General features: G+C 42.6%; 1 protein-coding gene and 1 pseudogene across 1 annotated transcript; one reads left to right on the top strand and one right to left on the bottom strand.

Moving 5' to 3' along the window:
* Positions 1 to 951: 951 nt before the first annotated feature.
* On the top strand, positions 952 to 6,241 carry LOC115168084 (probable G-protein coupled receptor 173). Its single transcript, XM_029722985.1, has 2 exons — positions 952 to 1,241; positions 3,560 to 6,241. Exon 2 carries the CDS (start codon positions 3,761 to 3,763, stop codon positions 4,961 to 4,963), a length of 1,203 nt encoding a protein of 400 aa, XP_029578845.1. The 5' UTR covers positions 952 to 1,241; positions 3,560 to 3,760; the 3' UTR covers positions 4,964 to 6,241.
* A 4,723-nt stretch (positions 6,242 to 10,964) lies between these two features.
* Positions 10,965 to 12,515, bottom strand: LOC115168868 (histone-lysine N-methyltransferase SUV39H1-like; annotated as a pseudogene).
* Between the last annotated feature and the right edge of the window lie 225 nt (positions 12,516 to 12,740).

Here is a 12,740-nt window from a genome sequence, read left to right as displayed (position 1 = left end):
AACAACAAATTGGAATTCGTAAGATATATATTTTGCAAATTTGTAACATATTGTGCATATTGAAAATTACTAACATATATTACGAATTGCAATTCGTAACATACCGTAAAACTTAAATTACATGTCTCCATTTTAATAGCTAGGCAACTGCACACATTTCAACAAATAAAATACAGTTTCAAATAAATGCCAGGTCTAAATTAATTGTTCAAGGTTTAATGTTTTATTTGTTACATTAAATAATTCAGCAATGACTTAAAAAAATGTGGACAATCATCTGTTTTTATTGTCAGTAGGAAACTGCTAGCCATTGGCTGCTAAAAGCTGAGAACTGCTAGCTAACTGGCAAGCACAACAGTCAACAACTTCGGGAGTACAGACGCCTGGCTCAATTAGGAAATATACGGGAAATAGACGCCTGTCTCAAACAGAAGCTTGTCTCTAATAAGCACCTGTTGTGTTCAGTGATTGAAGCAAATGAATGCCAAGGCTATTAATATAAGTTTCACGGTATTGTACAAATTGCAATACTTAAAAATATCATACGAATTGTAATCACAAATGAATACATACCATACGAAATGTAACATATCATACTAAATGGTGTGTCTCTAATTTAAGTACAGAATAGAGACCAGGTTGTTTAAGGTCACAGTGCATTGCCATTCCGACGTCATGACATTTGACCTTTTACATATAGAGGGAATTCCTGGTACATGCAAATATGGCTTCTTGGCAAATAAAGATTATTATGATTCTGATAGGTGATTCAAATCAATTTCAAATGTATTGGTCACATTCGCCGAATACAACAGGTGTTGACTTTACCGTGAAATGCTTACTTACGAGCCCATTCCCAACAATGCACAGTTAAACGTAATAACGATATTTGCTAAATAAAAAGGAAATAGTAACACCATAAAATAACAATAACGAGGCTATGTAAAAGGAGCAAGGGCAGCGAGTGGAATAGAACTGATGAACCCCGCGAACAGGCGAACAGCATCCACGAAGGCAGACGCAGCCATTTCATTGGGATTACTTTAAAATCATGAATTTAAACATCCAAACGTTTTTATTTTGACCGTACGTTTTGTCGACTAGACATGCGATATGAATGTACATTTTTGTCATTTTCAATAGCCTATGACAAATCAAATGCGCTCCCACCGTCCGCCAGGCAGACACATGCAATGTGGACCTTCACCGGACAACAACACAGACTGGCTGCAAATTACTGGGTAAATAAATGCACAGCGTTTGCTTCTACATCATGAAAATAGAGATTCATCGAGGTTATTTTGAAGACTGTAGTTATGCGTCAAGGGGCGTCAAGACGTTAGTCGAGGGAAACTCGATATTTCAATTTACGTTTATGGGTATGAAAATGTAAGATTTGGATGTGACGATATAGAGGAAGATTGTATGGCAGGCTATAGAGGTTAGCCTACGTGCTGTTACTGTTACCTCTCCTAAATTGTCTTTAGACTCTATTTACCTCGGACCTGACGCAACAATAGCCTACCCGATGATGGTGCAAATGACATGAAATTATGGAAACGAAAATTGGACACATCCTTTGGTCTGTGTCTGTGTGAAACTTATGCTAAAGGGCCAGTAAACGTTATGCTACCTGTGGCCCAACCCAATTGTGTAATCGCTCAGAGAGGACAGACATAGCCTATCTTGAGTGTGGTGGTTTCAATATTGACTGGAGAATGTGTTCATACAATGTCAGTGACGCTTCTATGAAGGAGGATTCCAGCATCTTTACATGTCCTAGCAGTGTTGGGGAGTGGTGAACTAAAGCCTACATGTAATTCAACTAATCTAACTACATTTTGCAGTAACTTGGTGGTGGTTGAACTAAATAAAAATCTCGGTAGTGTTTTCAGTAGTATTTTTTTTGCCATGTAGCGGTGCAGCTAACTACTGGAACTACACACTACATTTTTTTGCAATAAAAACAAGAAAATATGGGTGAAGTAGGCAATAATTGACTTTCTTTTTCAGCATTAGACCTGCCTAATTCTCACTGAAAACAGTTTTGGTGTGTAACAGGCTAAATCACACATCCTGTTAACATCTGACTCCAGAGTAATCTGTCTTGCAATTTGTAGTCTATGACATTTCAGATTTAGATATATTTTTTTGTAGTGTGGCGGTCATGAACTACTTTTTCAAAGTAACTTTATTTAGTTCAGTCAACGACATGTTTCTTAACGGTAGCTTTAGTGTAGCTTCATTTCTTAATTTTCTTCCGGTGTGAAACATTGTAGCTTCTCCAGCACTGTATCCCAGAAATCGAAGGTAAGTTATTTCTTTATATGAAGCATATAATCTAAATGTGACATGACGATGCACCTTATATCTCTTTCCCGTGTTGGATGTTCACAGGGCATTACTTAAAACTGGCCAAGAGTCAATGCAGTGATGAAGTGATGTGTGTTCATGCAGAAATGTTTCTTATCAAAGCTTGTCATTAGTAGCCAAGGCCTGTGATTAAGATGACATGCATCTACACAGTCTTAATTGTGATGAGAGCAGTATTGCAATAATCTTCAATGCATTTAGTGCCTCCATGCAGGCCCAGCCCCAAGAACAGGTGCGTTGTTATCATGACTTTCCTGGGCACGGCGCTGTACAGTGACAGTGGTGCTGAAATCTGCGACCAATCCTTTGTTTTAGTTCGCGCTGATGTGGCGCTGTCCATTGTGCTGAATATTTGCTCGCTGTGCACAACAATGAATTCCCGTAGCCTAGTTAGTTACATTTCTTTATAGTACCTGCTCCTTATACAATTAAGTTGAAACATGCTTGAGTCAGGGTATTCTAATGTGTAGAAAATTCCCTGCATGCTATGTAGACATTTTCTTGTTATATTATTATTATGTTAAGACCTCCACTGGGAGGCCTGTGTATTCAAATATTAGGGAATAATTTATATTCTTCGAAGTCAACAGGTGAATCACTCACTCTCAGACACTCAGAAACCCGCATCTGCCTCCCAACTCCTTTGTTCAGCTATAATGATAACTTGATTTCCATTTACAGTGTCCTTTTAATCACATGATCAATTTGGAGTACATTTTTTGGCACAAACACTATTTTCACATTTAGAATGTGAATTACTTGGAAGCTAATGCTGTCTATCTTATTTCATCTGCTTGGATGTGCTCTGCTCTGCTCCATCCCCTATACATCCCCATGCATGCACTCAAACACCCACACTTGCACAAAGTATGTGAGCTGTTGTATCTTAGCAACGGGCAAGGTAATTACTGAGAGAGCCAAGGAGCTGGCATGCTGGAGAACTGCTGATCTGATCCCAGCCATAGAAAGACAGTAAGGCGGAGATATCTTCACTGTTGCCCAACACACGCTTCTGAGAAGCCATGTTTTTATTTTCTTTGTTGTTTTTATGCATCTGAATCAGTCTGAGAAACATAAGACGGCCTGTTTTGCAGATGATTGCTCTCTGGTAAATGGATAAATGTGCCCTCCTGGAGTGAGTGTTAATGCACTGTCTTATTATGTCTGTCTGTTTCGTTGTTCACAGGTGCTGAATGTAATGGAGAAAGGACACATGAGTCTGTTATGTAGAAAGGATCCTCACAGCTCCCTGTAAGAGTGGGACAGAGTCATCCACCAGGGCGGACGAGAGGAGGGCTGCCTGAGGCGGAAGAGTGGCGTCGGTCGGAGAGAGAGAAGGGGTAGAATCACCCTAGCACCCCGCCCCTAGAATCACAGAGCTGGAGGCATGTCTAACCAGACCCAGATCTTTGGCATTGATGGACCAGGCAGCCTGCTGGCAGTGTTGGCTTCACAGAGGGCCAGCAGCATCAGCACCAGCAGCAGTGAAGGAATCTCGGCTGCAGCTGTGTCCGCCTACATCAAGCTGGTGTTCCTGGGCCTGATCCTCTGTGTTAGCCTGGTGGGCAACCTGCTGGTGTCTCTGCTGGTCCTCCGAGACCGGGCCCTCCACAAGGCCCCCTACTTCTTCCTGCTGGACCTGTGCCTGGCTGATGTTGTCCGCTCTGCTGCCTGCTTCCCCTTCGTCCTGGTGTCTGTCCACAACAGCTCCGCGTGGACCTACAGCACCTTCAGCTGCAAGGTGGTGGCCTTCCTGGCTGTGCTCTTCTGTTTTCACGCTGCCTTCATGCTGTTCTGTGTGGCTGTGACTCGCTACCTGGCCATTGCCCATCACCGTTTTTACACCAAGCGCATGACAGTCTGGACCTGCGCTGCCATCATCTGCATGGTGTGGACTCTGGCCATCGCCATGGCATCGCCACCCGTCTTTGACGTGGGGACGTACAAGTTCATCCAAGACGAGGACCAGTGTATTTTCGAGCACCGCTACCTTAAGACCAATGACACTCTGGGCTTCATGCTCATGCTGGCCGTCGTGGTCCTGGCCACTCACGGGTTCTACGCCAAACTCCTGCTGTTTGAATACAAGCACCGCAAGATGAAGCCTGTCCAGCTAGTGCCGGCCATCAGCCAAAACTGGACCTTTCATGGACCAGGAGCCACGGGCCAGGCAGCGGCCAACTGGATCGCAGGCTTCGGCCGGGGCCCAATGCCCCCCACCCTGCTTGGCATCAGGCAGACTTTGCACAACCAGCAGCACCGGCGTCTGATGGGCATGGAGGAGGTGAGGACGGAAAGGAGGCTGGGCAGGATGTTTTACATCGTCACCCTGCTCTTCTTGGTGCTCTGGGCTCCCTACATAATGGCCTGCTTCTGGAGGGTGTTTGTCAAGTCCTGCTCCATCCCACACAGGTACCTCTCCATCACAGTGTGGATGAGCTTCGCCCAGGCAGGGGTCAACCCTATCATCTGCCTCCTTCTCAATGAGGACTTGAGGAAAGTGCTGAGGGCCCACCTGCCCACCTACAGCAGGACTAGACAGCACCAACAGCTGCACCGCCATGAGCTGTTGGTGTTCACCATCACATGATGCACTACTGCAGGGGTGTCAAACATACGGCCCGTGGGGGGGGGGATTCCAATCCAATTCCAATGTACAATGTATTTTTAGAAAAACATTTTTTTGGGGGGAAACGAACTCAATATACTTTAAAATGACTAAAACCATATCGAAACTGTGTAGAAATGATAATGGGCCTACATTCATACAGTTTCTTGACTGGGTCCAGCTCGCTGATAATCACCGAAATGAAAGCTAGTCAGGGAGCATCGAAAAAAATAATAATAATATGGATAGACTATTTTGACGCAGAGGAAATATAAACAATTTTCAGTGCGGCCCTCTGTACCTCGTTGAAGACCGAATGCGGCCCTCTGTACCTCGTTGAAGACCGAATGCAGCCCCCTGTACCTCGTTGAAGGCCGAATGCGGCCCCCTGTACCTCGTTGAAGACCGAATGCGGCCCCCTGGGCCAAAATGAGTATGACATCCTGCTCTACTGCATCGAGTGATGGTGGTGGGATCAGTGTGTTTCGTTTGTATTATACTGAAATGCCTATCTGACTTTTTTTTGTAAAGATAATGTTTATCAGATGCTACTATTTTTGCAAATGAATTATGACTTTGTTTCATATGTAATGTACATATCGTGTGTACATGCAGTATGAGAAGCAGGTTTGTAGTAATACTTGGTAATTAACATTATCCATAGATTCTCATTTATATGGCTGAAAATTTCAAAACTATTAACAGTGATTTTCTCTAGTTCAACGGAGGGGATTGCAACTGTCACCAAAAAAGCAAAGCATAGGTTATCATCAGCTGCAAATGGATAATGAATCTAGATTGGAAAGAATCTCATGTGAATTGTAATAGGACCCATATGATTTTTTTATTTTCTTTAACCACCAGGGAACCACCAATATAACCTGGGCACAAGTTTGTGCCTTCTATATTCCAAATAATCATACAAATATAATGACATTCACAAATTTAAACAAGAGTAATGTTTGGAATTCAGTGCTAATGATTTGACTTAAATATGTCTGAACATTCCCTTGTTCAAAGACAACACTTTCTAAAGGCAGAGAGCAACAAAGTAGCATGCTTTCCAACATTTTTTTAATGGTTCCCAGACTGAAGTTTGCAAATGTTTTGACATTGAAAAACCAACTGAGAAGTGAAATGGGGTTTACAAATATTAGAGAGGGGTCTGGCATTGTTTTCTAAGATATCCTGTTGTACAGTATTTAAAGGGATTGTTTTTTCCCCCACTCACTAATAAAGTCTACTTTTGATGCATTTTGATCTGGCTGCTGACGTCAGTTGCTACGGGATCCATATTCTTAGCAATTTGAGAAACACAACACAAATTGAGCTCAACATGCAGTTGGTATAATAAAATATTCATTTATTTTGCCAGTTGTACATTCATAAGAAAAAGGCATGTTTTAGTTACAGAAAGATTTGGACCAAGATGACCTAGTAATGCTCAATATACATTGTAGCTTTGGCCACTGAATGACATCCTGTAGGGAAAGTCTGGGGCAGTATGTACAAAGTATCTCAGAGTAGAAGTGCTGATCTAAGATCAGGTACCCCCCCCTCCATGTAATCTTATTAATTGTGATCTAAAAGGCAAAACTGATCCTAAATCAGCACTCCTACTCTGAGACGCGTGATACATATGGATTACGGCCCCTGGTCAAATGACATAAGATTCGTCAGTCTGACTTAAACAACCTCTGAGGGGACAGTAGCTCCATCCAACAATGAATGTGAGGCTTCACACATGAATGACAGTCCTACAACTGTGTATTTCATGGTTTTAACCAGCCTATTGAATTGCAGTCACAAGAAAGCTCTTTAAAATGTCTCTGTCAACAGTAGGGGTGGGAATTGCCAGGGACCTCACGATACGATATACGTAGGTGCCAATACGATATGTATTGAGATTTTTACGATTCCCTACGTATTGCGATTTGATGTGATTTTATTGCAAAACGAGTTTTGATCAGTCATGGAAATAAAAGTGCTGAAAACATTTTAGCTCCCGATCTAAAAAGATGATGGAGAACAAGCTATGATGGGAAACTGCTGGCATTTTGGTGCAGGTACAGTCAGTTAGAGCAAAAAATAATATTGCAATATTGTCAAAACGATACGATTTATATTGGCAAAAATAATATCCCAATATGGAACTATCGATCCACCCCCATCACTAATCAACGGCTCCTAATCCAAAAAGTCATGGAAGAGTCTGCATTTTCATACATATTAAAAACACACCTTTCAACTTTCACACATGCCAGTTTTGTACAGACAAATTGTACAGCAGACAATTACATAAAATGAAAAGTTTACTGTGGCTTGTGAAAGTATTCACCCCCTTGACATTTTTCTTATTTTGTTGCCTTACAACCTGGAATTAAAATAGATTTTTTTTTTGGGGGGGGGGGGGTTGCATCATTTGATTTACACAACATGCCTACCACTTTGAAGATGCAAAATATTTTGTGAAACAAACAATAGGACTAAAAAACAGAAAACTTGAGCGTGCATAACTATTCGCCCCCCCAAAGTCAATGCTTTGTAGAACCACCTTTTGCAGCAATTACAGCTGCAAGTCTCTTGGGATATGTCTCTATAAGCTTGGCACATCTAGCCACTGGGATTTTTGCCCATTCTTCAAGGCAAACTGTTCCAGCTCTTTCAAGTTGGATGGGTTCCGCTGGTGTACAGCAATCTTTACGTCATACCATAGATTCTCAATTGGATTGAGGTCTGGGCTTTGACTAGGCCATTCCAAGACATTTAAATGTTTCCCCTTTAAACCACTCAAGTGTTGCTTTAGCAGTATGCTTAGTGTCATTGTCCTGCTGGAAGGTGAACCTCCTTCCCAGTCTCAAATCTCTGGAAGACTGAAACGGGTTTCCCTCAATAATTTCCCTGTATTTAGAGCCATCCATTATTTCTTCAATTCTGACCAGTTTCCCAGTCCTTGCCGATGAAAAACATCCCCACAGTGAAGCATGGTGGTGAGATGTGTTGGGTTTGCGCCAGACATAGGGAGTCTCCCACATGCCTTTTGGTGAACACCAAACATGTTTGCTTATTTCTTTCTTTAAGAAATGTTTTTTTTCTGGCCACTCTTCCGTAAAGCCCAGCTCTGTGAAGTGTACGGCTTAAAGTGGTCCTATGGACAGATACTCCAATCTCCGCAGCTCCTTCAGGGTTGTCTTAGGTCTCTTTGTTGCCTCTCTGATTAATGCCCTCCTTGCCTGGTCTGTGAATTTTGGTGGGCAGCCCTTTCTTGGCAGGTTTGTTGTGGTGCCATATTCTTTCAATTTTTTAATAATGGATTTAATGGTGCGCCGTGGGATGTTTAAAGTTTCCGATATTCTTTTATAACCCAACCCTGATCTGTACTTCTCCACAACTTTGTCCCTGACCTGTTTGGAGAGGTTCTTGGTCTTTATGGTGCCCCTTGCTTAGTGGTGTTGTAGACTCTGGGGCCTTTCAGAACAGGTGTATATATACGCTGAGATCTTGTGACAGATCATGTGACACTTAAATAAAGTCCACCTGTGTGCAATCTAACTAATTATGTGACTTCTGAAGGTAATTGGTTGCACAAGATCTTATTTAGGGGCTTCATAGCAAAGGAGGTGAATACGTATGCATGGACCACTTTTACGTTTGTTATTTTTTCGAATTTCACTTCACCAATTTGGACTATTTTCTGTATGTCCATTACAAGAAATAAAAATAAAAATACATTTAAATTACAGGTTGTAATGCAACAAAATAGGGAAACCACCAAGGGGGATGAATACTTTTGCAAGGCACTGTACACTCATGGGAGACAGTGTTTATGTTATTTAAATATGGCACACAATTTGATTCTAGTGTTGTATACTAAAACCAAATAACTCTAAGAAAAACTGCAAACAGGTTACAAACAAATTAAACAACATCCCAACCCGAATGAATAGTGTTTGATGAAATAGGGTTGAATATTAAAACACACCAAATATTTACATTGTCCATTTAAAATACCAGAAATAAAGTTTAATTGTCATGATGGCACTACTGGAACAAAATCAAGTTTATTATTAATCTTTGTCGCACCCCTAAAACAAGTACCCCCTGCAATTGTCCTTCTCACACTTGCACTCCATGCGCACACGCTTTTTAGGTGATCCAGACATGTGGGCCTTTTTAGGTGATCTTAGTTCTCTCCACATCTATTGGATCAACCCCTCCCCTCCCCAATTTCTATCTTGTCTTATCGCTGCAACTCCCCAATGGGCTCGGGAGAAGCGAAGGTGGAGTCATGCGTTATCCGAAACATGCCTAACCTCACTCCTTTACACCGCCAGCTTAACCCGGAAGCCAGCCACACCAATGTGTCGGAGGAAACATCGTTCAATAGCGACCGGGGTCAGCCTGCAGGTGCCCGGCCCGCCACAAGGAGCCGCTAGAGCACGATGAGCCAAGTAAAGACCCCCTGGCCAAACCCTCCCCGAACCTGGACGATGCTGGGCCAATTGTACACAGCCCTATGGGACTCCCGGCCATAGACGGTTGTGGCACAGCCTGGGAATAAACCCGGGTCTGTAGTAACACCTCTAACACTGTGATGCAGTGCCTTAGACTGCTGCACCACTCTGGACGCCCAAAGCAACCCGTTTAAAGATATCACATATCTACAACCTAAATGGATTTTGAATCTTACATTAACCTTACCACCAGCTCTATTCAGACATATTCATTAATGTTCCATTTTGTATGCTCTCAAAAATGTAAATTGTAAACTGTATTTCCATATCTTTTATTTCAGCGATCTTGTGATCTGTGGATATATATCAGATGAAACCTACTCTGCATATTGTAGTCGAAGGTGAGCTCCTCCCCAGCGCTGATACCACGGTTTGAGAAGAAAGTCAGGCGTGGTAGTTTCTCATCCAGGTTGACTATGAACACATTACATTGTACACCTGCAGGTTCGGGTTGCACTTTGGGACAGAGGTCAGAAAAGGATAGGTCTAATGATTAAGTGTTCTCAAATGTGAAATTATTTGGTAAGTATCAGTAACAGGGTTGGGGGTCAATTCCCTTTCAATTCAGTAAGTATTTAACTGAATTGAAATGGAATTGACCCCAAACCGGTGCGTCCCCCCACTTCCCCCACAGCTGACGAAGTCAGAGACGTTTCCATAGCGAGCAGCGTCAACAGTGTACTCATCCTCAACATAGTCCAGGTCAAACAGGTACGTTGCTCCCTGTCTGTTGTCGGGTTCACCTAGGGGTCATGAAAAGGGTTGTACCAAAGTGTTTGATGTATTAGAAAAAAATGGATTATGCTTATGTTTTATTAATAGAAGGGGAGGGGTTAAAATACCCCTCCCTCCTTACATTTATAGGGTTTTAGACTACTGATTAACAATATATATATTGATTGTAGAAGTTCAGTATTTTCTAAGGTTGTATTTTAGTTCTCTCTCGCTCTTATTCTGCCTCATTATAAAGAGGCCCTTCTTAGAAATGTGTGACTTAGACAGAACTCTGCAGGGGACTGAAGGAGATAAGACTAGGTAAATATTCCACAATAAATCAACTTTGGGGGAAGGGGACATTTACTGCTAAGTGTTTAGCTAATAATAAAGGCCCTGTTTCTACAGCTTTGTAGGCTGGTTCTGGTCCCAGGAGTAGAGGATGATGACCTAGGCAGTGACATCACCAGGGCGCGACTTAGGGTTTAATAAAACAACTGGAGACCTTTTGTTGGATGCAGAACTTACTCAGCAACATTCATGCTATGTTCCTGTTTGTCAACTTCTGTCTGCAATTGCATTAATAAAGGTTTTTGAATTATTTAATTAAAGATATTGTCATAATGCTAATTTCACCAATGAGTAACTGATTGATAAGGAAACGAGGAAACGAACAATAACACTGTCATAGACCTGACCCCGCCTCTCTGCCTCCTCTGTAGTGATGATCTGGATGGAACACAGCACAGCCAATCACAACAGAGAACAACCATACAGTGTAATACAGCCAGGATACACAGTGCTGCATGAGATAATGAAAACCACTAGTAGTATGTTGTTTGATTGTCAACTGTGACAGCTGCCAGTGATATTATAAACTGTGCACCAAATAATCTCTTTAATCCAAGTTGTTTTTCTTACCTCTCTGACATACTCCATGACAAAGGAATGCATTTTGATATGCTCAGAGGTGCTCACGCCCCACCCCCGCACGTTGTCTGTTTTGAAGATGCAGAGGGTATGCTGGATCCTTTCCTGTACCACTCTGTTGGGGCAGTCTGGTCCACAGCGACACTTCTGGTTGCACTCATACATGGGATCCCCAGGCTTAACCTTCACCCGCCCATACTCATTGTAGGAAAAGCCGTGGCCCGATACTCCTGGGCAGCAACCGCCCACAGGGTTCTCCAAACAGCTGGTGCACTCGCACCCCACTGCCACCGTTGTCACCGAAATGCCCTCACCCACCTAGGAGAGAAAATCTTTGATTTCATTCTACATATTTATATTTGTACTGTATTGCTACATATTAGACTGAGTGATTGTGACGACCCTCCCCCTCTGTCTGCTGTATTTTCTCTCTTTGCTCTTGTTTCCTTATTAGGATGCCGGTAGGCGGAGTTGGGAGGGTCGTCAGCTACATGGGAAACACCTGGGCCCGGGTGTGTCCCAGCATAAATAGACCTCTTCCACAGTCATTGGAAAGACTCTCTCCATGCAGACACTTTTGTTGATTTCTGTTGTGGTAGTTTTGTGGCTGTTTGGTTATTTGCTTTGGCACCTTTCAACACCCTGCTTTATTACATTCATGCATGCAAAACACTCACACTACTGATTACACACACCATTGTTAATTGTTCATTTTGTTTAGTTACTTTAGTTAATAAATATATATTTTGATATTCCTTGTCTCCACGTTGTCTCCCTTTTGTTGCGAACTCTGAGCCGGTTCGTAACAGTGATAAAGAGGGCAGCATCCCTACAGTTGAAACATGTATTGGATACAAAGTACTGGTGAAACACGAGCCCTTGCACACCTTGTATCCATTGATGTAGGTAAAGTTCTTTGGAGGGCCCTCCAGGTCCACACGGTTCAGGACCAGGATGTGTTTGAGGCCCCCGACACTGTTGATCTGGGCCTCCAACCTCTGCAGGGTCTGCCTCTGCCTGGCTCTCTGCTCCAGGTAAGAGGAGAGCTCTGGTTCAAACCGGTTGGGGACTACAGTCTTTTTCTGTCTCTGCAGCTCCAGGAAGACATCGTCCCAGAACTGACGTAGGAGCTCCACACACCTGAGGTTTTTTCTCAGCTCCTAGGTGTTCATGTGATCTGGGTAACCCTTCCATTTAACCAGGTAGAACTCCCTCTCTTAGGAAAAAAACAGCCGCTGACAAGGAGTCAGACTGAACTCTGGTGCCCCTATGACAAACTAGACATCTCCTAAGATCACTTTATTTGGCCAATTGTACACAAGGTCCAACGGAAATGTGACTTCTACTTTATCCCAACCCCTCTGGAAGGCACACATACATATACAGGCCGGAGAGGTAGGAACAGGGAAGAGGTTCTCTCTCAATTACAGATGGATGCTTTCAGTGGCAGTCGGACATTACCAGCACTGTAAATTACATCAATTAAAGCTGGATCAATATAATCTCCAGCTACCAAAATCAAACCATACATAGCTAGCAGTGGTGTAAAGTATATAAGTAAAAATACTTTAAAGTACTACTTAAGTCGTTTTTTGAGGTAA

This window comes from Salmo trutta, chromosome 30 (genome assembly GCF_901001165.1).
Source record: "Salmo trutta chromosome 30, fSalTru1.1, whole genome shotgun sequence".
NCBI lineage: Eukaryota > Metazoa > Chordata > Actinopteri > Salmoniformes > Salmonidae > Salmo > Salmo trutta.
This window is presented reverse-complemented; position numbering and strand designations above follow the sequence as displayed.

What these genes read in the sequence shown, in the direction of transcription:
- LOC115168084 (XM_029722985.1), top strand. Translation starts at nt 3,761, where the DNA reads ATGTCTAACCAGACCCAGATCTTTGGCATTGATGGACCAGGCAGCCTG.